Genomic DNA, 26,536 nt, shown 5'->3' on the forward strand with positions numbered 1-26,536 from the left:
TGGGGAATGGAACCCAGGGGCTTTCTACCTCTGGGCTATGCCCCCAGCCCTATTTTATAATTTATTTGGAAACAGGGTCTAAGTTGCTGAGAGCCTCACTAAATAGCTGAGGCTGACTTCGAGCCTGTGGGATCCTCCTGTCTCAGCCTCCCAAGCGCTGGGATTACAAGCGTGCGCCACCACGCCCAGCCGAATCTCACTACTTTCTCAGGCTGTCCTGAAACCTGCAATCCTCCTGCTTTAGCCTCCCAAATTCTGAAATTACAAGCATATGCCACCACACCTGGTTCAGTTTTATTCCTTTTTAAAGGACACCAGTTCTATTGGATTAGGGACCATCCTTCTCCAGTACTCAACTAATTATACTTGCAATCACTCTACTTTCAAATAAGGTCATGTTTGCCGGTACTAGGGGTTAGGACTTCAGCTATGAATTTTGAGGGCACATAATTTAATCCATCACAAATACTTTGGCTAATTTATCCTTACCAAAAGGGCATGGTTACTGGCCCATACTACCACTGCATATGAAATGAAGAAAAAATTAGGGATGGCTATACCTTTGTAGTAGTAAGAGAAATTAAGGTACAGAAAGATTTCCCAACATCATGGAGGTGTGTAGAGTGGCAGAACTACAAATCAAAGTCAGATTTGAGTTACCTAGAGTATGACAAGTGACCCGGCTCGCCTGGGCTTCTCCCTACCAGCTAAGCCACACTGTTCTCTCTGGCAATGCTCATTTGAATCTGCTCTGAGGATAAAACAAGCAATTCTTGCCTGTAACCTGGAGTGTCAAGTCGATCATTCAGGACACTGATGTTCTATGCCAAGAAACTCTCCTCTGGGAGAATTGGCAAGCCCTCCTCTCACCCACTCTGCTCATCCATGAAAGTTATGTCAGCAACTAGCATGGACTGAAGACTCGGCATCTTTCTACTGGTGGTTTCTCTAAACGTGATCCATCTGCCGTGGAAGGAAGACAGAGACTGAAGAAATGTCAGATCCTGCAGCCTGTGGGGGTGGGGGAAGGTTGTATACATTAGATCCCCATTCATTCTCCGTTAGCTCCTCCTGTTAGCACAACTCTCAGTTCTATCAGAAGCCTGTGTCAACTCCCCTGAACCTTCTCCCTCTCAGCCTGACCTTCTCCCCTCTGCTGATTTGCCCTTTCTTATTGTAATTCATCCCTAGTCCTGTAGGGGCCTGCAAACTAGAATTCAGACTTCTTAGTTCCTAGGCCCTGTGGTCCTGTGAGCCTTCCTTCCCCATACCTCATCATCTGTATGCTAAAGTAAACCAGAGGGCAGGCAGTTGCCTGGAAGAGCTGTTCTCTTCCCCCCTTCCAGGCCTTGCACAGCTCTCCATGGGCTCTAGTCTTAACTTGTCTACTTATCTTACTCTTAATTATCCTCCAACTCTAGGCTTTTAACATATCTTTTTAAAAACCTTCCTCAGCTTCCCTAGCAAGGCAATTTCCCATGCTGTTCTCTGTTGCACCGCCCATGACTACTGTACATTTACACACATCCCATGGCAGCATGGTTTGTTGTTTACATGTTTAACACATCTGTCTCCTGTACTGTAGCTCTCACTTCTTAAGACAACAGAGGCCATGTCCTATTCATCTTTGTATTTCTGCACCTAATAAGGCCTTGTACATGGTTAGGACTCAACAAATACTGGATGAATTAATGAATATTTCCAATAAATACTGGGGGTTAGGGCTGTAGTTCCTTTCATAGGAAAAAACAGGCACAATTTCAAAGACTCTAACTAGACAGAGAGCTTATCTCAGGGATAAGTGAAAATGAATAGCTATCATTTTTTTTACTTTTATTTGATTTTTGTTTTGCTTTTATTTTATAGCTCTCATTTCTTGAGAACCTCCTAATGTCCAAATACACTGTCACATAAACTGTGTAAAAGTTCAAATTCACTGTCATTTGCTTTAAATACAGAATCTCTATTCTGCTTAACAACCTACAAGGTAGGTGTCATCATTCACATTGTATAGATCAGGAACCAAACCAAAATCCACAGCTGAGACTGTGACTCGGACCTCCTTTGTCCCTTACCGGATAAAAATGACTTGGCCTTGCTCCTGAGCCTAGCTGCCCAGGAGTTGTGGGTGAGGCCAAGAGGTTCACACAACAGTATTTTGAAATGCTCACTGAAGATAACTCAGTAACAGGACTTGCTGACTTTTCAGGTAAAGCCAACTGGAACGCGTTTGTGGCACCCAGCATTTGCATTGCGATCACGATGGTGGGCATTTTCTCAATACGTCACTTCCGGCAAAAGTGAGTTGGTTAGACCTACCAATTTGGCAAATGTGTTTTTATTTTATTTTTGCAGTACTGAGGATGGAACCCAAGGGCACACTATCTCTGAACCGCACCCCCAGCCCTATTTTTTATTCTTTATTTTGAAACAGGTCTCACTAAGTTGCAAAGGGCCTCACTAAGTAGCTGAGGCTGGCCGCAAACCTGTGATCCTCCTGTCTCAGCCTCCCAAGTAAGTGGTATTACAAGTGTGCACCACCACACCCAGCTGTGAATGTACTTTTAAAAAGAATAATAATAAGGCCGGGCGTGGTGGCACATGCTTGTAATCCCCGCTCTTGGGAGGCTGAGACAGGAGGATCGCACGGGTTCGAAGCCAGCCTCAGCTACTTAGTGAGGCTCTCAGCATCTTAGTGAGACCCTGTTTCAAAATAAAATATAAAAAAGGTCTGGGAGTATAGCCCAGAGGTAGAAAGCCTCAGGGTTCCACCCCTAGTACCACCAAAAAATAAAAAATATAAATAAATAAATAAATAAATAAATAATAATAAAAAATGTTGGTGCTATGGGTCAGGCAAATGGACACTCTCTACATTGCTGGTGGAAGAATAAATTTATTCAACCTTTCTGGGCAACAGTATGTATCAAAATTTTCAAAGTTAAGCTGGGCGTGGTGGTGCATGCTTGTAATCCCAGCATTTGGGAGGTTGAGACCGGAGGATCGCGGTTCACAGACAGCCTCAGCTTCTAAGTGAGGCCCTCTGCAACTCAGTGAGACCCGATTTCAAAATAAAAAAGAAATATAAATAGGGCAGGGGGTGTAGCTCGGAGGTCGAATGCCCCTGGGTTCCATCCCCAGACCTACCAAAAAAAAAAAAAGTGAACTGGGTATGGTGGTGCACACTTGTATCCCAGTATTCAGGAGGCTGAGACAGGAGGATTGCAGTTTGCGGACAAGCCTCAGCTGCTTAGTGAGGCCCTTTGCAACTCAGTGAAACCCTGTTTCAAAATAAAGAATAAAAATAGGGCTGGGGATTTAGCTCAGAGGTAGAATACCCCTGGATTCCATCCCCAGTACTGCAAAATAAAAAAAAAAAAAAATTAAAAGTGGACCTTGACCTATCAATTCTTAATTAGACATTTATTCAAAAATATCATATGTATGCAGATATTCAGTAGAAATGTTTACAGAAATATTTTCATAAGAAAAATATTTGGCTGGGTGTGGTGGTGGCACAGGCTTGTAATCCCAGCATATGGGAGGCTGAGACGGAAGGTTCGCGGTTCGCAGACAGCCTTAGCTACTACTTAGTGAGGCCCTTTGGAATTCAGTGAGACCCTGTTTCAACATACAGAATAAAAATTAAGGTTGGGATATAGCTCGGAGGTAGAATGCCCCTGGGTTCTATTACCCAGTACCACAAAAAAAAAAAAAAAAAAAAAATTTAAAACAGCCAGGTGTGGTGGTGCACGCTTGTAATCCAGTACTTTGAGAGGCTGAGACAGGAGGATCATCAGTTCATGGCCAGCCTCAGCAACTTGTGAGGCTCTCTGAAACTTAGACCTTGTTTCAAAATAAAAAATAAAACAAGGCTGGGAGTATAGCTCAGAAGCAGAGTGCCTCTGGATTAAATCCATAGTACTGCAAAAAAAAAAAAAAACCCCAAAATGAAGACAACCTAGTGTCTATTCATATGGGACTGGTCAGTTAACTGAATTATGATATATCTCATACTATAACATGATATGCATGCATTAAAGATGGTGTAGAAGAAGCTAGGCATGATAACATATGTGTGTAATCCCAGCTAACTAGGAAGCTGAGGCAGGAAGATCACTTGAGCCCACAAGTTAGAGATCAGCTTGGGCAACATACCAAGATCCTACCTTGATTAAAGTAAAAAAAATTTTAAAAAGAAAAAACAATGTAGACAAAAATGCTCAATTCACTAGATGCTATGGATACTTATCATTTAACATTTTGTGTGTGTGTGTGTGGTACTTACTGGGGATGGAACCTAGGGGCCTTTTACCTCTGGACTACACTCCCAGACCTATTTTATATTTTATTTGGAAACAGAGTCTCACTGAGTTGCTAAGGCTAGCTTCGAACCTGTGCGATTCTCCTGTCTCAGCCTCCCAAGTGTGTGCCACCACGCCTGGCATTTATTTATTTATTTATTTATTTATTTATTTATTTATGGTACTGGGGGTGGAACCCAGGGGCCTTTTACCTCCGGGCTACACTCCCAGACCTATTTTATATTTTATTTGGAAACAGGGTCTCTTAAGCCAGCTCACGCTGGCTTTGAACCTGAACAATCCTCCTGTCTCAGCCTCCCAAGTGCGGGGATTACAAGCATGCGCCACCACACCCAGCCTATCATATAACATTTTTAAAAACAGGTTGCAAGACAATACATAGTTTCATTTCTTAAAAATAGTGTACATAGCCGGGCGTGGTGGCGAACGCTTGTAGTCCCCGCGCTTGGGAGGCTAAGACAGGAGGATCAGTGCAGGTTTGAAGCCAGCCTCAGCTGGCTTAAGAGACCCTGTTTCCAAATAAAATATAAAATAGGTCTGGGAGTGTAGCCCGGTGTAGAAGGCCCCTGGGTTTCATCCCCAGTACCGCCAAAAAAAAAAAAAAGTGTACATATACAAACATTTGTAAGATATATCTGTTTGTTATATATAATAATATAAAAGCCAAAGTGATAAAATAATCTATAACAGTTTCTTGCACTGATAAAAGTAAACATAGGTAAAGGGCTGGTGTGGTAGTTTCATAATCACCAGGGACTGAGGCTGTTTTTCTGCTACATTATCCTAACAGCTTCCATGGTCAAGCTCACCTGATGGTGAACTGGCTGCAGGAACTATAGCCATTATACTTGCATTCTACAACTACAAGAAAAATACCTGTATTCCCTTTTAAGGAGCCTTCAAGAAGTCATACATGACACTTTTGGTAGCATCTCACCCTAGGAAATAGGGGAACATGGATACAGGGTGGTGATTAACAACCTACTCAAAGATATATATTGGTGGTAGTGGTTATACTTAGGTATAAAATCATTAAGTGATTTTTTTCTACATAACTAATTTTCAAGAATTTCTTTAGTAAACATGCATCATTTTGCAAAGAAAAAAATTTCAATTAGTTCAATATTCAATACAAAGGTAGCCGGGTGTGGTGTCTCACGCTTGTAATCCCAGCATTTGGGAGGCTGAGACAGGAGGATCACGGTTCATGGACAGCCTCAGCTACTTAGTGAGGCCCTTTGCAACTCAGTGAGACCCTGTTTCAAAATAAAAAATTAAAAAAAAAAATAGAGCTAGGGGTGTAGCTTGGAGTTCCGTTCCCAGTACCGCAAACAACAAACAAAAACAAAGGTTTCTTCAGATGCCAACTAAAGTAATAGAAAAGGTCAAAGTAAAACTAGCCTAAAGTCATTCTACTAGCCATTGAAATTGCCTGGCAGGCTTTACATTTATTGAAAATCTAATGTGTGGTAGATACTTCAAGGCAGAGCTCTCTTGAGGTATACTTTGAAAAAATCTAACTCAACCAAACTAAGATCACGTGTTTCCTTTTCATGAAAACAGTGAGAATCAGGGTGAAGTTTAAACTATTGTTAAAAAAAAAAGGACCCAAATACAGTGGTTTAAATGACACAGTTTATTTCTCTCCCATGTAACAGTCCTGAGGGAATGAATTCTGGTTAAGAGGCAGCTCTGCTCCACATAATAATTTAAGAAGCTAGTTTTCAGCCAGGTGTGGTAGCACATACTTGTAATCCCACTACTTAGGAGGCTGAGACAGGAAAATTACAGGTTCACAACCAACCTCAACAACTTAGTGAGGCCTCCAAGACTTAGTGAGACCTTATTTCAAGATAAAAAATAGGACAGAGATTGTAGCGCAAAGGGAGAATGCCTACAATAGGTTAAATGAATTATGTATACTTATGTTTCTTTAGCAAAGCTTATTAAACCCAGGGGCATCCTACCTTTGAGCTACACCCCCCAGCCCTTGTACTTTTTTATTTTGAAGCAGAGTATTACTAAATTACCATGTGTTGGCCTCAAACCTGGGATCCTCCTGTCTTGGCCTCCCAAGTACTGGGATTATAAGCATACACCACTATGCTCAACTTGAGGGTTTATAGTTTACTCTTCATACAAAAGCAGCCCCTACACTGAAATGGCTGCACGGAGAACCCATGATTCCATGACCACTATGTGTGTTCAACCAAATGTCATTGTCTCCTTATCTCTAGGGTAATTGTTCTCCTTTCGGCCCTTAGACCTCAGTGGTGTAGCAGAAAAATTCCAGACCCAGCAAACAGCACCTGGGCCAAGAAATATCCCATCGTGGAGGTAAGATACAGAGCCTGAGTGGCCATTCACTGGGGTACTAACGATGACCACATCTGAGGTTCCCACTGTAGTTACAAGAGAAGCTGGGGCTGAGACCCTGCAGATGAGCCAGCGTCAGCCAAGCTGAGTTACCATTGAGTCATCTCTCTCAGTTTTCTTCCTGGGCTTGAGAGCAGCCTATGCACTGGAATTTCTAAGGCTTATGAAACAGAAGACCAAAACACCCATGGTGTTTCATTGTCTCACATTACATTCCTCTCCTCACCTCATTTCAAATGAAGAAAGTATTTTTGCCATTTGTGGGGCACTAGTCTGAGTACTGACTCATCCAAATTCAAGATAATTGGAGCTTTTGACTTTCTCTATCCTATCTGAGCCTAGGACAGAGAAATAAAAGCAACCCTATTTCAGATTGGGCAGGAAGCCAGTTAAGTTATTCCATTGTATAAAGAAAAAGTTTTAAAGGAAAGGTTGTTCTGCTGGCAGATGACAGGGCTAAGGAAAGACAGGGAAGGCAGCAGTCACGCTCAGCAGAGAGGTGTGAAGAGCTCTCTGTGGCAAGACGGAGGATGGAGGGCCTGGAAGCCCATGGCATCTGGATCACGAAGAAAGACTGTGCATTTAAGAGGAGCAGTGGGGCAGGGAAGCGGCTTGCCAATGTCCCTCCATTGCTCAGGGCCATGGCAGTCTCACCGCAGTCCTTAGACCTTACTTTTGGTCCATCTCCTCTACGATGCTTCTCTCTAATGACCCCATGTGTTCTGTCATTCACACTTTCTCCCACCAGAGGCCCAGCAGTCCCAGACTCTGCTTAGGGAAGGAGCTGATTTCAGCCACCTCTGCTTTAGGAATTTGTCACTGCAGGTTAGTGGCTTCGGAATTGGGCTGGAAGCCAACCCTGCCGCCCCTGCTATGGTGTGCGCGACTCCTAGCACCCTGCTCTCCTCTTTGAGACCTAACTTCATCTTCCATACATCAGGAATGGACACTGTTGTGCTGTCAGCAATGTACACAGGCATGGACTCCTGTACACACTGTTGTGAAAATTAATACGAAGTATGGGGGTCATACAAGGCAAAGCTCATTTACTTTCTTCCCAGGGTGACACACATTTTGACTCCTCTCTGAGAAATATTTGTTCCTATTAAGCTACAATAGCAAAAATAGTGATAATGACAGAATTAAGAATATATGCTATATATTATATATTAATGACACATAATTATAGTATGTTACATATTCATTACGGTATTTATATGTATGATATACAACATATTGTACATTTATATTATTTCTATGTTCCAGGCATATTTATTTATTTATTTATTTATTTATTTATTTATTTATTTTTGGTGGTACTGGGGGTGGAACCCAGAGGCTTTTTACCTCCGGACTATACTCCCAGACCTTATTTATTTATTTTGGTGGTACTGGGGTTCCTGGAAGCCCTTCTACCTCCGGGGTACACTCCCAGACCTATTTTTACATTTTTATTTGGAAACAGGGTCTCCTAAGCCAGCGCATGGCTGGCTTCAAACCTGCGCGATCCTCCTGTCTCTGCCTCCGAAGAGCGGGAATTACAAGCGTGTGCCACCACGCCTGGCTTCCAGGCACTTTTAAAATATTTCATATATTAATATTTAATCCACACAACTGTAAGGGCAGTGGCATGTGTCTGTAATCCCAGTGGTTCAGGAGGCTGAGATAGGAGGATTACAAGTTGAAGGTCAACCTGGAAACGATAGTGAGAAGGTGTCTCAAAATAAAAAATAAAAAGGGCTGGGAGTATGGCTTAGTGGCAGAGCACCCCTGGATTCAATCCTCTGTACAGAAAAAAAATTAAAGAAGTTATGCTATATTACTGTCCTCACTTTCAGATGTGGAAACTGAGCCACAGAGGATCAAGCAGCCTGCTTAACACTGTTCAGGTAGTAAACAGTGGATCCTGGATTCACACCCAAGCAGTATGTGCTGTCCACCATACACTGCACACCCCGACAGATCTCTAAGCACAGGGTGAGGAGAATATTTCTAGTGTTCTACACTTCTGAGCTGAGCAGACTCACTAGAGAGGTATTCAAACACTAGCCCTCACTTGATAGCAATACTGTGATGATTGGTGGAAACACTCCGGAAGCCCTAAGGCCTTAGAAGGATGCCTCAGCCGCTGTTGGAGGGAAGTCAAGTTCCAGCAGCCAAATCAGCTGAGCTTGAAGTCCTCTTCCAGTGCTGAGAGTCCTCAGTGCTAAAAGCCTGAAACAGCACAGGAGAAGCAGCTCTGGGTCAGTTCAGACACCAGCCTCCAAGCTGTAGCTTTGGCATTATGGGCTCTGCCTGCCCCTGTGCCTGGGGATATAGAGGCTTTGGAGTCACAGCCTAGAAGAAATGCTAAGAAAAATGCAGAAAGGATTAGAGAAAGTAATATAGGAAAAAGTTAATGACAGCATATACATGCCCAAAGTTGCATCACGGAAGTACATTCATTGTAGGACTATAAGTAGAAGCAAAAAATTGAGCATAAAGTCCACCCAGGTACCTTCAAACAACAGGATATTTCATAACTACTAAAATAAAATATATATGCCTAAGATCCTTCAGCATACCTAAAAGTATAAAAAGCAATCTTTGTAAGTTGTCTACAGTGGCTTCTTATCTGTACAAAAAAAAAGGGAAACTTTATATATACCAAGATACCTGCAACAGGTACACAGGATATTTCCAGAAGCCTACGTATGATACATGGGAAACCAGTAGCCTCTGGGAAAGAGTACAGGGCCACTTTATTTGTATTACATAGTCTTTTTAAACTTTAAAAAACAATTAGGAAACTGTGCACATATACTAACTTTGCAATTTTTTTTTTTTTTTTTTTTTTTTTTTGCGGGTCTGGGAATAGAACCCAGGGGCATTCTACCTCCAAGCTACAGCCCCTGCCCTATTTTGTATTCTTTATTTTGAAACCAGGTCTCACTGAGATGCAGAGGGCCTCATTAAGTAGCTGAGGCTGTCTGTGAACGGCAATCCTCGGGTCTCAGCTTCCCAAATGCTGGGATTGCAAGCATGCGCCACCACGCCCAGCTAATTTAGCTAACTTAAACATGGCATCCAGAATGAAGACCTTGAGCCTGCCTCAGAACTCCTGGGGTCTTGACCCTTGAAATGGGCAGACTGGGTTTTTTGTTTTTGTTTTTTAATACTAGGGGTTGATTCCAGGAGTATTCTACTTCTGAGCTATATTCCCACCCTTTTAATTTTTTTAAATTTTGAAACAAGATCTCACTAAGTTGGCAAGGCTGTCCTTGAACCTGTGACCCTCCTGTCTTAGCCTTTAAGTAGTGGGATTACAGGGATCCACCTCCATGCCTGGCAGGTAGACTGTCTTTTTGTTTTGTTTTGTTTTGTTTTTGGTGGTACTGGGTTTCCTGGAAGCCCTTCTACCTCCGGGCTACACTCCCAGACCTATTTTTACATTTTTATTTGGAAACAGGGTCTCCTAAGCCAGCGCGTGCGATCCTCCTGTCTCTGCCTCCCAAGCACGGGGATTACAAGCGTGCGCCACCACTCCCGGCAGGTAGACTGTTTTTAAAGAGCCAAATTGCCCTCTGGATGCTTAGCTGGGTCCAACATCGGTAATATAGTAGGGTCTTTCACCTCCACAAAATGTGCTTGGAGCTCTCAGGCTGAACCTCCCCTGATCAGTTCTTAAAATGTGGCTGAAAAAACCCTCATGCCTTAAAGCTCTGCAGGAAAAGGCCAAATCATAAAAGGGATTACTGGGATGTTATCCAGTTTGTAAAAGCTTAAATTGTGCCTGGAAGGTTTAGGGCCAAATATGTTTAAGGGCCCTTCCCCTCCAGGGCTTGCCCTGAGGGCCTGCTCTGTGAAAGCCCGGGAACAGACACCTCTCTACTGAAAATCTCAGCCAGTTCCACACCCTGCATAATCTCTCCCATACCTGTGAAAGCATGCTTTGGCAGGTTTGCCTCCCACTGCCGCCAGCTGTGCTCCAAGCCAGATCAACATGCCCAGACCAGCTTGGGTAGTAATCAGAGAAGAGCAGATTTCCAAGAGAGAAAAGCACCCTACTACCAACTCCTCAGAGGGACGTTTGTGGAAGTCTGACAGTGCCATCCATCGCTTGCTGATCAGCGCAAACCCTTCTTAGGCAACTTCTCTTTATCTTCTTTTTATTATTTTATTTTGTGGGGGGTGTGTGTGTGTATTGGTGGTGGAGATGGAATCCTGAGAGGCATTCTACCTCCAAGCTATACCCCCAGCCCTATTTTTTAGTTTGTTTGTGGTACTGGGGATGGAACCCAGGGCGTTCTACCTCTGAGCTACACCCTCAGCCCTATTTTTTATTTTGAAACAGGGTCTCATTGAGTTGCAAAGGGCCTCACTAAGTAGCTGAGGCTGTCCACGAACCATGATCCTCCTGTCTCAGCCTCCCAAATGCTGGGATTACAAGTGTGTGCCACCACGCCTAGCTCCTATTTTTTTATTTTGAAACAGGGTCTTGCCAAGTTGGCTAAATTGTGGAGGGCATCACTAAATTGCTGAGGCTGACTACAAACTTGTGATCCCCTTGTCTCAGCCTCCCAAGTACTGAGATTACAGGGGTGTGCTGCCATGGTTTGTCTTTTGGTAAGTGAGAGGACTGAGGCCCAGAGAGGTTGATCTGGTTTTTCCAGGCCTCAGAGTGATGGATTTGGAACCAGGCTTCAAGGTTTGCACTGCCCAGAGGTTTTTTTGTTTGGTTCTTTGTTGTTACTACATCCCTCCCCTAAGAGCAGATGGCTTGCAGACATGTAAAATAAGAAAGTGACAGTACAAAGCCACATGTTCCAGGAACAGGGCAGGTTCTTTCCTGCTGGAGGAGTCAGGTGGAAGGAACGGCCAGTGTCAGTTTAATGGAAGAGGGCCACATAGGGGATGGTGGAGCAGACATAAGCAGGGTGAAGTGGCAACAAAAGTGTGTTGAATGACTGGTCCATGGGTGAAGGGGCAGCTGGCACAGGGAAACACCAGGAGGCTGAGAAGAGCCAGAAGCAGGCTCAGGCTGGGATCTTTGTATTCAAGCCTCCGGCATTAAAGGCTTCAGAGCTCTGCTTTAGGAAGATCAGGCAATTCTTGTGCAGAATAGCTTTTATGATATTAGGAGAGCCCAAGTAAAGCCCAGTAGAAGAAACGTTAATCAAATTCCCATGGCCTGGACTCAGGAATCAGCGATGAGTTTGGAAAGGAAAAAGATAAGACACTGAAGAGCTAGTATCTCACAGGATGCTGAGAAAGAGCAAGATAATTAAATAATTACCAAAGTTATAAGCTATTTTTTGTCTGATACAAATAAAATTAGTTAAGAGAAAAAAAGGATAAAACTTCTTCCAGAAAACCTATTCAAGTAGTCTTTGTGTGTGTGTGGGGGGGGTGTACTGGAGGTGGAACTCAGGGGCTTTTCTACCTCCGGGCTATATTCCCAGACCTCTTTTATACTTTATTTGGAAACAGGGTCTCACTAAGTTGTTGAGAGTCTCACTTAGTAGCTGAGACTGGCTTTGAACCTATGCGCTTGGGAGGCTGAAACAGGAGGATCATGGTTTGTGGACAGCCTCAGCTAGTTAGTGAGGCCCTTTGCAACTTAGTGAGACCGTGTTTCAAAATAAAGAATAAAAAATAGGGCTGGGGATGTAGCTCAGAGATAGAATGCCCGTGGGTTCCATCCCCAGTACCGCAAAAATAAATAAAAATTTTAAATTCAAAAAATAAAAAAAGCAGATCTGACAAGGATATTACCTTTCCTGAAACCTTTTAGTAGTTCCATCAAAGCCCAAAGACCTTAGCAATCTTTAAGAAGTCCTTCATTCTGTCCCTCTCCTACTTCCAAAGCCTTAGTTCTCCAGTAATAAGAAATAACAAGCTGGCTCCAGAATACACCAGTCCTCCTTGCCCACCACCTCCTTCCTGGAAGATACTCCACATGGCTCAGGATTCAGCTCTAGGTTTGCCTCTTCACCTCCTCCCCTAAACAGAGGCAAGCTCAGTCTGTCCTTTGTACCCCAGTGCCCTCTACCCTGGCGAGAAAGTAGATAGGACAGCTTTGATTCACATTAGGTAGTGACTCACTCATGGAAAGGGTTGAGGGAGGATTCCTTGTCTCCAGCCTTTCTGCGTATCTGCCCAGACTCCTACCTCTGAAAGCCAACGGCCCCCAGTGTCCCACCTGAGGCCAAGGCAGCGTAGGTAGAGGCCTTAGAGTGCTCTGGAGAAGGTCAAGGTTACTGACTAGAGCAATATGAGCCTCTTCCTTCTCTCCCTTTTCCCAGGAGAAGACACAGCTGCAGCTGGACAGGATCCAGTTGGCCTGGTCCACCCCTGAAGAGCCTGAGCCCTTGGTCATCAATGAAGTCCTTCCACAAGTGAGCCCGGTCTTCAGACACCCCCATTGCCCCAAATGGCTGGAAAGGGGACGAGGAGTCCAAGGTCACTTTACCTCCCAGGAAGACACAGAGTGCAGTGCCTCCAGCCCACCACCTTCAAGACCTCACACAGCAGAGACAAGACTAGTCGGTCTATACAAGGTGCTGAGGAGCAGGGGCCCTGACTCCCAGTTGGGAAAACCAACCAGCCCCTCGACAGTGCTCCAAGGGGACTACCTTCCCAGCCACGAGGGCTACTTACCCTCCAATGTGGATGATCTGCCACGGGAAGCCCCACTCACTGACCCTGTGGAAGAACTGGAGCCTCGGCACATCTCTTTGTCTGTTTTCACATCAAGTTCCCTTCACCCGCTTACCTTCTCCTGTGGTGAGAAACTGACTCTGGATCAGCTAAAGATGGGGTGTGACACCTTTATGCTCTGAGTGGTGACGCTTGATGCTGGTGCACCCCCAGCTAGCACAGCAGGCCCCATCTGCCCAGCCCCTACCTTACTGGTCATCATCGTGGGTAGCATCAGGTCTGGCTGCAGCAAGGGCATGCCAGCCAGCTGTCCCCAGGGCCTGGGGATGAGAGTCTCATCCTCCACTGTGTGGACCTACAGTCTCCAACATGGGTTCCTGGCAACATTTTTGTCCACACTAACCAGAAGGGGAAAAGAGGAGAATAAGAATCAGACTCAGCAGCGATGACAAAGACTCCAGAGGATCATTCAAACAACTATTTATAAAGCACCTACTACATGCTGGACCTTTATGCTCTAAATCAATATCACCCAACAGAACTTCCTAAGATGACAGAAATGTTCTGTCTGCATTGTCCAAAACAGTAGACACTAGTCATGTGGATTATGAACACTTGGAATATGTCTAGTGTGCCTGAGGAACTGAATTTTGGTTGTAATTAAATGTAAATAGCCACCAGTAGCTAGTGGCTGCTACATCAGAGAGCACAACTCTAGGTGGTAGATACATTAAGGAAACCACAGGGATCATTCAGAACAAATCATCCTAGTTCTATGGAGGAAAATAATAAAAGACACTGGGGAACACCAAAACAAAAGCTTATGGTTTACTTTCATTCTTTCAACAAATCAAAGGTAGCTTGATGGTGGAGAGCTATTTCAACCCCAGGGGACCCTGAGCAAGCCAGGCTCCCTCAGGAATCCTGCGAAGGGCTCTTGGACCCCTAGCATCTTTCTGCTGTAGCAGGTGCTGCCTTCAGGCCAGTCTCTGTGTCTGAGACCTCAACCTCCAAGGCTGCTCTTAATGTCCCCTTCTCTGAAGGTGCTGTTTCCATTCCCTGGACACTCTGAGCTGATCCTCAGCTCAAGTCGGGCCTGGAAGACAATTCTCTTTTCCACAACGAGAACTTGGAACATGCTACATGTTTTGATTATTTATTTATTTATTTATTTATTTATTTATTTACTGGGGATGGAACCCAGAGGCTTTCTACCGGCTATACTCCCAGACCTATTTTATATTTTATTTGGAAACAGGGTCTCACTAAGTAGCTGAGGCTGGCTTCGAACCTGCATGATCCTCCTGTCTCAGCTTCCCAAGTACTGGGATTACAAGTATGTGCCAACACACCTGGCTATGTTTTGCTCCTTTAAAGCTATGGCCTTAGCTGGGTGTGGTGGCGCACACTTGTAATCCCAGTACTTGGGAGGCTGAGAGGGGGATTGCCGGTTCAAGGACAGCCTCAGCAAGTAGAGACACTCAACGTAGGGAAACCCTGTTTCAAAATAAAAATAAAATCGGACTGGGGGTTTAGTTCAGAGGTAGAATACTCCTGGGTTCAGTCGCTAATACCACACACACACACACACTAAAAAAAGCCGTGGCCTTTGGCCTGTCACGTTCCCCTGGTCCATCAATACTTTGATCGCTTCACTATAGGCACCTCTGCTAAGTTGAAAGGAAAGAGTCATGGTCTAAATTGGTTTTTACGGTACCAGGGACAGAACCCAGGAGCCTTATACCTCCAAGCTATACTCCCAGCCCTATTTTTTTTTGTCTTTTTTTTTTTTTTTTGCGGGTCTGGGGATGGAACCCAGGGGCATTCAACCTCCAAGCTACACCCCCTGCCCTATTTTTTATTCTTTATTTTGAAACCAGGTCTCACTGAGTTGCAGAGGGCCTCACTAAGTAGCTGAGGCTGTCTGCGAACCGTGATCCTCCAGTCTCAGCCTCCCAAATGCTGGGATTACAAGCATGTGCCACCACGCCCGGCTGTCTTTTTATTTTTGAAACAGGGTCTCACTGAGTTGCGAAGAGCCTAAGTAGTTGAGGCTGTCCCTGAACCTCCCTCCTCAACAAAGGCTGAGATTACAAGTGTGTACCACCACACCCGGCCTCTAAATTTTTTTTTTTTTTTTTTTTTTTTGTGGTACTGGGGTGGAACCCAGGGGCTTTTTACCTCTGGGCTACACTCCCAGACTTTTTATACTTTATTTGGAAACAGTGTCTCACTAAGTTGCTGAGAGCCTCACTAAATAGCTGAGGCTGGCTTTGAACCTGTGTGATCCTCCTTTCTCAGCCTCCCAAGCGTGGGGATTACAAGCATGCGCCACCACACCTGGCTTCCGGCCTCTAATTTGTTAATGGCACCCTTCACAACAGAATGAGAACCAGGCACAGTGGCACACACACCTGTAATCTCTGTACTTGGGAGACTGAGACAGAAGGCTTGCAGGCTCAAGGCCAGCCTCAGCAGCTTAGCAAGACCCTGTTTCAAATAGATAGGAAGGGCCAGGGGTGTAGCCCAGTTAAGGTAGAGCACCCCTGAGACCAATCCCCAGTACAAAGACACAAAAATTTAAAAACAAAACAACAGCCAGGCGTGGTGGCACATCTTGTAATCCCCGCGCTTGGGAGGCTGAGACAGGAGGATCTCATGGGTTTGAAGCCAGCCTCAGCTACTTAGGCTTTTGGCAACTTAGCGAGACCCTGTTTCCAAATAAAATATTAAAAAGGTCTGGGAGTATAGCCCAGAGGTAGAAAGCATCTGGGTTCCACCCCTAGTACCACCAATAAATAAATAAATGAATGAATAAATAAACGAATAAATAAATAAATAATAAATACAACAACAAAAAACAAAACAAACAACAAAAACAAAAAAATAGCATGAAAGGTTCAAGAACCTTTTCTTAAATCCCCATCAAGCCTGGGCCTATCTCTATCCCCATCCCACTAACATTGTAGCTGAGGCAGCTTCTTCAATATCCTTTGGGTTTTCATTTAAGGAAGTATCTATTGCAAATTTATACTTTTTCCCTAACCTACCAAACTAGTAATGTGTCCACACATAGCCCAGTCCTGATCTCAACTTTAAATTTACCAAACTTCCCTCAGAGCTCTAGACGGAACTGAAGTGATGAACATTTTGTTTGGTCATGTTGAAACATCCTTGCTTCCTGCTGTTCCAGATGTAACATAGTTCTTTTGGGCCTTCTTTGAAAGAAGAGCCTAACCTCCTTCCTTTATATTTTTATTTCTCTTGATTTAGCTGTAGTGCAACAGTCCCTGTACCATGGTTCCTTGCACCTCAGCATCAACTTTGGCTTGCCTGCACCCAGTATTGTAGGGCCTTTAGCTGACTGTGCCTTGGGACAGACAAGGCCACCTCCCCAGAAGCAGGCTAACCTATTAACCTCTAGGCAAGAGAGCAAATTGCTGCTTTCTTGCATTATCTGTCCCCTCCCCACCCCTGGCCTTTTTTTTCTTTTGTGGCACTGGAGATGGAACCCAGGGGCATTCTACCTCCAAGCTACACCCCCAGTCCCATTTTTAGTCTTTATATTTTTTGAAACAGGGTCTCAGGCCGGGCATGGTGGCACACGCTTGTAATCCCTGCGCTTGGGAGGCCAAGAAAGGAGGATAACACAGGTTCGAAGCCAGCCTCAGCTACTTAGTGAGGCTCTCAGCAACTTAGTGAGACCCTGTTTCAAAATAAAATATAAAAATAGGCCTGGGAGTATAGCCCAGAGGTAGAAAGCCTCTGGGTTCCACCCCCAGTACCACAAAAAAAAAAAAAAAAAAAAAAAAACAGGGTCTGAGTTGAGAAGGGTTTCGGCTAAGTAGCTGAGGCTGTCCATGAACCACAATCCTCTGGTCTCTGCCTCTCAAATGCTGGGATTACAGGTGAGTGGCACCACACCAAGCCTTTTGTTACCTTTTGATCGCTATTTCAGTCATTCCTATTCCCTGCCTTCTCCAACCCTTTCCATTCATTCTCTTAATATCCCAGGTAATACTGCAGTCCTCATTTGTCTTTGATTCCCAAAGGCTCCTTCTAAGGAGGCTAAGGCCTCATGCTCTATCATGCTTCTCACACCACTCAGGTTCTCCAATGAGCTACAAACATCTTGAAAGCAGGACCCATGCCTCCCCAGCACCATACCCAGACCATAGTAGGCTACTGTAAAATGAGAAGTCTCAATTGCCACTTTTGTCTTTCCTTCTGTTCTAGAAGACAGCTGAGCCTGCTTCCTCTTTCTTGGGACAGTTCAGTTTGCATTTCTGTTTACAACCCTGTTTTACATGTGAATGTGTGAGATCAGGGATTGAAGCTGACTACCTTCATTGATAGTGCTGACACATGTAGGGGTGTTTAAAGTCATATTTTCGACAACTCACTTTGCCAGATAAAAGGCCTTTTCCCATAAATGTTGGATGGGTAACTTTTTTGCCATTGCATCTAGTTTTTTTTTTTTTTTCCTGTGTGTGTGGGGGGGTCTAGGGATGGAACCCAGGGGCATTCGACCTCCCAGCTATACCCCCTGCCCTATTTTTTATTCTTTATTTTGAAACAGGGTCTCACTAAGTTGCGGAGGGCCTAAGTAGCTGAAGCTGTCCGAGAACTGCAATCCTCTGGTCTCAGCCTCCCCAATGCTGGATTATAAGCGTGAGCCACCATGCCTGGTTTATCAAGTAACTTTTATAATCTGTTCTTCCTCTACTTTCCTCCAAATGAGGTCACCAGGTTTATCAGGACTAGGTGAAAGTACGCTTTCATTCCTCAGAAAAATTAGCAATGATTTAAAATCCCAAAGCCAGCTCAAAAATCCCTTAATGTAATGCATCAAATCCCATAATCCTCTGAAATCTACAATGTGCTTGATTTTTTCAATGAATTCATGGGAATCCTCACTGTGAATTATTCCTTGAAGATAACCTGTCTACAAGAAGGCAGAGATCTATTTCCTGGTTCTTTGTCTACACAGACAAACAGGAAAGAAACGAGTGTACTGATTTTTCCCCTTAGCCCTGTCCCATTTTTTGGCTTCCATTAACACCCTACAGCTGCAACTCACCATGCCCCGGGCGAGCGAAGCGGATGCAAACCACATCTGTCTGCTCTCAGATAGCCAACTGCCTGTATCTGATTCTAGGTTTTCTGGCACCAGGTTCTGTCCTTTTCTGTTACCTGATGTGGTTGTCTCAGGATCACCCCAAAGGAGGCTTATTTCCCTCTTCCAAGCTTATAGGATTTAGGGATGTTCACATTAAGCATCTTTATAAAAGGCCAGTAGGTGAACCTTCATAAATAAAGCACTCTCAAGAAAGGTCAGAAAGGTTTCTTTTTCCTCCCATCCCTAAAAAAGATACGCAATTCAATCAAGTGGCTTAACTGACTGATGGAACAAAACAAGTTGGATCTTGACATCATGGTCTACACCAGCAGGTTCTCAAGAAGTTAAAATTAAAATCTTATAAAACTCATGCACACAAAGTATTTGCAAGAAGGGCTAAAAATAGCTTCCTTAATAAGGCACTCTTACAGATTAATATTAAAAACCCAACACTTCCAAGGGCTCTGAATGGCCAACACACAAAGTATTAATGCCCAATAAGCATAAAAATCATCTTTAACCAAAGGAATACAAGTTAAATACACCTCACTTATCAAATTGGCAAAGATAACTTTAAAAATGAGCTAGTAATAGCCGGGCGTGGTGGCACACACTTGTAATCTCAGCATTTGGGAGGCTGAGACAGGAGGATCGCGGTTCTCGGACAGTCATAGCTACTTGGTGAGGCCCTCTGCAACTCAGTGAGACCCAGTTTCAAAGTAAAGGGTAAAAATTAGGGCAGAGGCTGTAACGTGATGGTCGAATGCCCCTGGGTTCCATCCCCAGACCCCCCCCCCCAAATTACCTAGTATTAGTCAGGGAAACTGATGTTAGTGACCACTTTCTAGAACACAGCTGAGTAATATTCAATAAAATTTGAAAAAGCAACCAAGTGCAGTGGCACATGCTCGTAATCCCAACTACTCCAGAGGCTAGAGAAGGAAGATTACAAGTTCTAGGTCAGCCTGGGCAATTTAGCAAGACCCTGTCTCAAAAATAAGGGCTGGGAATATACCTTAAAGGTAGAATGCCTCTGGGTTCAATCTCCAGTACAGAAAAAAAAAAAAAAAAAAACCCACAAAAAACAAACAACTTTATTTCTAACCTTGGTGTATCCTAAGGAACAGTACAAATATCCAAAATTTAAGGTGAGATTCCACAACATTAACAAGACATTCGAAAAATGGTGAGAGTGGGAGTCTCCAATGTCCTTTAGGACAAATGATAGTCTCCATTTAGCCTTTAGAAGGCTAAATGTTACATCTGTACAACGAAAACACTAGATTTCAAGGAATCTCACTCCACTAATTTAAAGATATCCCCATTACTTTATATTCTAAGTAGAACAGAGATGCTAATTAAACTGTAACATGCCATTTCCTATAATGTACTTTTCCCTCTTTTGGTAGTACCAGGGATTATTGCCCTGTCACCTAGGTGCTAGGCAAGTGCTCTCCCTCCTACAGCCCACACTGTCCTACTCTACCAATAGAAAATAGGCAGCTGAGCTGGGTGTGATGGTGCATGCTTGTAATCCCAGGACTTGGGAGGCTGAGACAGGATTGGAGGTTCATGGCCAGCCTCAGCTACTTAGTGAGGCCCTCTGCAACTGAGACCCTGTTTCAAAATAGACTAAGAAATAGGGCTGGGCTGTAGCTCAGAGGTAGAATACCTGAGTTCAATCCTCAGTACTGGAAAAAAAAAAAAGAGTAAAAAATAAATTTTAAAAACCGGAAAAATAGCCGGGCGTGGTAATCCCTGAGCTTGGGAGGCAGAGACAGGAGGATCGCGCAGGTTCGAAGCCAGCCGCGCGCGCTGGCTTAGGAGACCCTGTTTCCAAATAAAAAATGTAAAAATAGGTCTGGGAGTATAGCCCGGAGGTAGAAGGGCTTCCAAGAACCCCAGTACCACCAAAAACAAAACAAAACAAACAAACAAACAAAAAAACCCACCAAACCGGAAAAATAGCCAGCGAATATGTTCTTCCCTCTTAAACTAAAATGGCTATAATTCTACCCAATTTATTTTTTGCTAAACATAAAGGTGTTTTTGCTTGTTTTGCAATACTAGTTATTGAATTCATGGCTTCACATGTGCTAGGCAAACATTTTCTGAGGTATATTCCCAGGCCTTTTTGTTTTGAAATGGGATCTCTTCAAATTGTCCAGGCTGACCTGGACTCTACAATCCCCCTTCCTCAGCCTCTGGAATAACTGGGATTACAGGCTTTCCACCACCATAGGGGGCAGTAAATTCTTAAACTAAACAAAAAAATATTTAGCTGAATTTTGTGGCTTGTTAATATTGTTGAAATAACTGCCTTTTCTTCATTCTGTAATTGGCTGAATGCTTTTTGCTAATGGTCACTATTTTCATTAGGAAATGTCAAAAACATTCTAATCATTCTTAAGTTGGATCCTCTGAGGCCTCATTTACATCTCTAAAAAACCCATTACATGCTGCATGGTGTCCCTTTAATTCAGGGACAAGTTTACCTTTTACAGAATCCTTCTACTGTCAGCTAAGATTCAAAATAACTACCCTTTGCAATTTCATTTTACCACCTATTGACCAGTATTATAAAATCGTCATAGATAACTGTTCTTGAAAGCCCTGAATCCTGAAAAGCAGGAACATCCACCAAGGGATTTTCACTAGTTTAAGGAACTAAAAAATGTTCCAAATTGAATGAAAATTATCAACATAAAAACCTGTTCCTTTAAAATCTCAAATCAAGCCGGGCGTGGTGGCGCACACTTGTAATCCCCGCACTTGGGAGGCTAAGACAGGAGGATCGCACAGGTTCGAAGCCAGCCTCAGCTACACTAAGACCTGTTTCCAAATAAAATATAAAATAGGTCTGGGATATAGCCTGGAGGTAGAAGCCTCTGGGTTCCACCCCCAGAACCACAAAATAATAAAATAATAAAAACTCAAATCAAGCCAGGCATGGTGGAACATACCTGTAATTCCAGTATTTGGAAGTCTGAAATAGGATCATAGGTTCAAGGCCAGACTCAGACTCCCAGCAACACTGCAACTCTCAGTAACCTAGTGGACTAGGTTTCCAACCAAAAAAGGAATGGAGGTGTAGCTCAGAGGAAGAACACCACTAGGTTCAATCTCCAGGATGCCCCCAACCCACAATTCACGGAATAAAATTCATATTGCAATTTTTTTTTTTTTTTTTTTTTTGGTGGTACTGGAGGTGGAATCTAGGGGCTTTTCTACCTCCCAGACCTATTTTATACTTTATTTGGAAACAGGGTCTAAGTTGCTGAGAGCCTAAGTATCTGAGGCTGGCCTTGAACCTACGCAATCCTCCTGTCTCAGCCCCTCAGCACTGGGATTACAAGCGTGCGCCACAACACCCAGCCCACAATTACTATATTACCAAGTTAACATATATAGTGTGCCTTCAAGCACTTTGGTTCTAAGAATGTGGGTGGCATTGATAACCGGGGGCACTTTTCTTGTGGCCCAATATGACGACCAAGGATACTTCCTCCCCTCTCTCAAGGTGAAAATAGGACTTCCTATTTAGAAACCTTCTTTTATTATCATAGAGTAAAAGACCATTTGATTTATTTTCACAACACTAGAAAATGCTTTGCAAGTTTTTCCCAATCTCTGGTTCAACTCAATTTGACTGGATTATTTTTCCCTTCCTGTAAATATGACAACACCTACACCAACTTTAGTCCTTTTCTTCCAGACAAGTTGCACCATCACTTTAAAAGATTACATCCACTTTTGACCTCATAATTAACTTTTAAGTCCAGCTATGAAAGACAGTCTTCAACTTCAAAATCAATTCTCTAAAAATCTTATTTTGTGGTGCTGGGGGTTGAAGTCAGGGGCATCTTATCTCCAAGCTATACCCTTTTTAAAATTTTGAAATGGGGTACTGGGAAGTTGCTAAGGGCCTCAGTAAATTAGTAGTATGGCTGGCTTCTAATCTGCAATCCTCTTGTCTTGGCCTCCCAAGTACTGGGATTAGAGGTGTATGCCACAATGCCTGGCTAAGAGTTTGCTGTTAGTTTAATAGCCCTATGTATCAAGAGATTGATGAACCTGAGGAAAAAAGGCATCTCCTGCAATTAGAATACACTAGCCCTTTACTCACCAAAATATCGGCAATTCTCTTAGTAAATTCTATTTTCTCTCTCAAAAGCTTCTTGGATGTTTTATTTTTACTCAAATAACAGTGCATCAATAGCACTTAAGAGGTGTGGTGGCATAGGGTTGTTAATACCAGTACTTGGTAAACTAAGAGAGGATATTAGATTCAAGGCCAGCTTCAGCAACCTGGTAAAACTGTTTAAAAAAGTTAAAAAAGGGCCGGGTGTGGTGCAGCACGCTTATAATCCCAGCATTCAGGAGGCTGATAGGATTGCAGAACGAGGACAGCCTCAGCTACTATTTAGTGAGGCCCTTTGCAACTCAGTGAGACCCTGATCAAAATAATAAGAAAATAGGGCTAGAGGTGTAGCTTGGAGGTAGAATGCCCCTAGTTTCCATTCCCAGTACCTGGAGTGGGGGTAGGGGGTGGGGCTGGGGATGTAGCTCAGAGGTAGAATATTCCTAGGTCCCATCCCCCAGTACTACAAGCAAAGGACACAAGCTGAATTTTGAAAACATCTGCATTAGATATTAGCACTTTCATCTGAGGCCAAAATCTTCGAAGCTTCAATATATCATAATCCTTTTCTGAAATTAAGCTTCTCAAAGATGACAACTTTGTCTCCCATATATTCTTACATTTAATACCTGCTTGATTTACTTCAGAAATAGCTCATATAAACTCCAAAATTGAACTTAAAAACTATGTAAACTGGGCATCGGCAGCACATGCCTATAATCCTAGTACTTGAGAGGCTAAGATAGGAGGACCACAGGTTTGAAACCAGCCTCAGCAACCTAGTCAGATTCACATCAACTTAACAGGAAAGACCCTGTTTCCAAACAAACAAATAAAGGGCTGGGGGCATGCCTTGGAGGTAGGAAGCTCAGCCCATTGAACCAATACCTAGCACTATACATACACACAAAAAAATCATGTATCTCAACTTGAGTCATGCTAAAGGTAAAAAGTGAGAGTATTGCTAAACAAAGAACAATCTAAAGTTTTTAAAAATAACCACTTAATGTAATCTCACCCCTCCCAAAAACCTTGATAATTCATTTTGCAAATGTTGATAAATCACTAAAATAATAAATGCTGTTATTTTGTTGCCTCTGCAAAGTATACTAGTAATCCAGTTCCTGGAGTTTTAGTTAACTTGGAGATCTGGAATTCAGATTAGTTTAAAAAATAATCTCAGCATCATTACAAATGGTTGGGTTAGAATCTATTTTCTAAGAATTTCCTTTCTTTGCACGTACTAGAATTCACTATATCAGTTAACTCAGTTAACTATCACTTCTGTAAATTTATTTGTATTCTTACCTTCAAAGCCATCAGTTTCTAGCAGTTTCTGTTTAACCTTAATACCTGTGGGTTTCTTCCACCTGCTAGTGCTTAAAGATGTATTTTTGAAATTTCACAATATTTAGACTTTGAATGCAAACCCCTGTAAGCTTTCCATTTCAGTGCAATTACCTCTAAGAGTTAGAAAAATCAGAAGGAATTCTTAATATTTTTCCTCCAAATCTTTTCCAAAAATAAACCCCAAATATATTTATAACCCTAAAGGTGTGTCTTGGTTCCATTTTTCTTTATTTATTGGTGGTACTGGGGATGGAACCCAGGGGCTTTCTCCCTCTGGGCTACACTCCCAGACCTATTTTATATTTTATTTGGAAACAGGTCTCACTAAGTTGTTGAGAGCCTAAGTAGCTGAGGCTGGCTTTGAACCTGTGTGATCCTCCTGTCTCAGCCTCCCAAGTACAGGGATTACAGATTACAAGTGTAAGTCACCCTGCCAGGCTTGGTTCCATTTTTAGCCATAAAACTGCATAAAATTTTTAGATGTAACTGGTGGCATATTTTAAGACCTTTTTAATTCTACATCTCAAAATAGTGCTTAGCTAATAAATCATATCCCCAGTCACTCACACATAGTAAATATCTTAAAACTTTTTGGCTCTGGTATTATTCCTATTTTAAAGCATTAAGATTAAAATTCACCAAACCACCATTCACATTATCTTTGGAATCTCCATCCATTAAGAGATTTTTCTCTATATTATTATACCCAGATTCTCAATGAAGGAACATTTAGTATGGTTTTTCCATGAAAACCTGATTTAAGAGAAATGCCAATTGTCATTTCAGCCCTTGAAATGCCTTTTACCTTAACTTTCCCAATTTTGTCACTAAAAAAGCAATCCCTGCTAAATGGGTTTATCCAATAAAAACCCCACTTAAAATCAAAACTCCCATTTTTTAAAAAAAAATTTAGCTGGGCATGGTGGCATGTATATACCTGTAATCTCAGAATGGGATGGCTGAATCAGAAGGGTTGCAGGTTCATGGTCAGTCTCAGCTACTAAGTGAAGTAAGCCACAACTTATTAAGACTGTTTCAAAAGCAAAGAAAAAAATAGGGCTTGGGTGTTGCTTCAAAGTAGAACACCCAGGTTCAATCCCCAGTACCGGAAAAAATGTTTAATTAAATGAACATTAGCTTGGAATTGTGCAGAAGTCAGAAACCAGGACATGCATGGCAGTTAAGTGGGGGTCCTTTTGAATGCTTTTATGACTTTTAAGAAGTGAGCATGAAAATAAATCTTTATTTTCAGTTATTACCCACCAATAAAAGTTAGGTTCACAGTTTTAGCTCAACACAAAGTGGACTAGGAGGCAAATTCACATCCATCAGACACAACTAATGGACCAAATTTTTCAAGTTCGGGCTATCTTGAAAACTTGCAACATACCAGATACTGCTGCGTGCTCTATAGTGACAATGGCTAAGAGCAAGTAGAACTTCTAAGTGTTTTTAATAGCAGGTGCCTTCTATATGTTGCTGGAAATCTAGAGGTTTTCTAAACATCTTCAGAAATGAGTTAGATACTTGAAAGTCTATAAGCACACTGATTTAAGTGTACATATTGCAATCTCAAAAGGGGTCAATAATCCATACGGACTAAATTAATATTTGCCTCTGGGTAGCCAGGTATGTTTGTAAATATAAAACATTAGTAGCACCAGTGCAGAACATGCTTAGCATCATACACCCAAAACACCAGCACAAGTTTATCCATCATTTAAAAAACAATTTATCTCTTCCTAAGATGCCAAGATTGATAACTAGATTAATAAATCTAATCCAAATGAATAACTCTTGTACTGCATCTCTTTTAAAAGCATATGTGAAAATCAATCATCTAAACAGCAGATATGTTTAATATTTAAGATCTCCAATATTTTAAAGACTGGACATTACCAGACAGAGGTAGAAAACTGAAAATTAAGTGACATAAAGTTTTAAAACTTTAAATAAAATTCCTTCCTTGCTTAATTAATAAATGTGGTAGAATAAAAAAAATCCTAAAAAACCTGTTTATTGATTACTCTAACCATGTATGTTTTAATAAGTGGTGATGCTCCCGTTCAAAGAATCCATTAATTACTTAATTTTCTAATGGAGGAAGAGGAAAATGTTACTTTATCACCTTCTGTGAAACAAACATTCACCTATCAACTTAAGATCAAATAATAACAACATAGGAAATGCATAAACAGTGGGATTTTTGGCTTATACTTTATGGATGGTGCTGCTGTTCCAACCTTATAAAGCTGTCTGCTTTTCAAATCCCAAAATTAAAATGCTCCCCCAATGTTACCATACTAACCAGTGCCCTTTGGTTTCTTCAAACAAGGGTTAAACGATTGTTGTTTACAGCTGTACCATTTTGATTTGGGGATGTTATTATACACAAATTATAGAAAGTGGCCAGATACTTATTCTACATAAGCTTAAAATATTACTCATTAGCCAAATCAACTTACTTTATCACCCACCCTGTTAAGAGGGCAGGACCCCCACACCTATAAAACTACCTCACTTGATAGAGTATGTCTATCAACAATAAGTAGCTTAAACAACTTCCACCAATAAGGTGTCTAGTTT

The 26,536-nt window shown here is 42.5% G+C and overlaps 1 protein-coding gene across 1 annotated transcript in view; it reads left to right on the top strand.

The window, feature by feature from the left end:
• Nucleotides 1-13,522, top strand: part of IL12RB2 (interleukin 12 receptor subunit beta 2) — a gene marked incomplete at both ends in the record, with an annotated part of 78,985 nt that extends 65,463 nt beyond the window's left edge. Inside the window, 3 exons of the mRNA XM_080693388.1 lie at nucleotides 2,210-2,300; nucleotides 6,563-6,662; nucleotides 12,986-13,522. Of these exons, the coding sequence (XP_080549514.1) occupies nucleotides 2,210-2,300; nucleotides 6,563-6,662; nucleotides 12,986-13,522 (728 nt within the window). The remainder of the gene's footprint in view (nucleotides 1-2,209; nucleotides 2,301-6,562; nucleotides 6,663-12,985) is intronic.
• Nucleotides 13,523-26,536: the final 13,014 nt, after the last annotated feature.

Source organism: Muscardinus avellanarius, assembly GCF_963383645.1.
Source record: "Muscardinus avellanarius genome assembly, chromosome: 3".
Taxonomy (NCBI): domain Eukaryota; kingdom Metazoa; phylum Chordata; class Mammalia; order Rodentia; family Gliridae; genus Muscardinus; species Muscardinus avellanarius.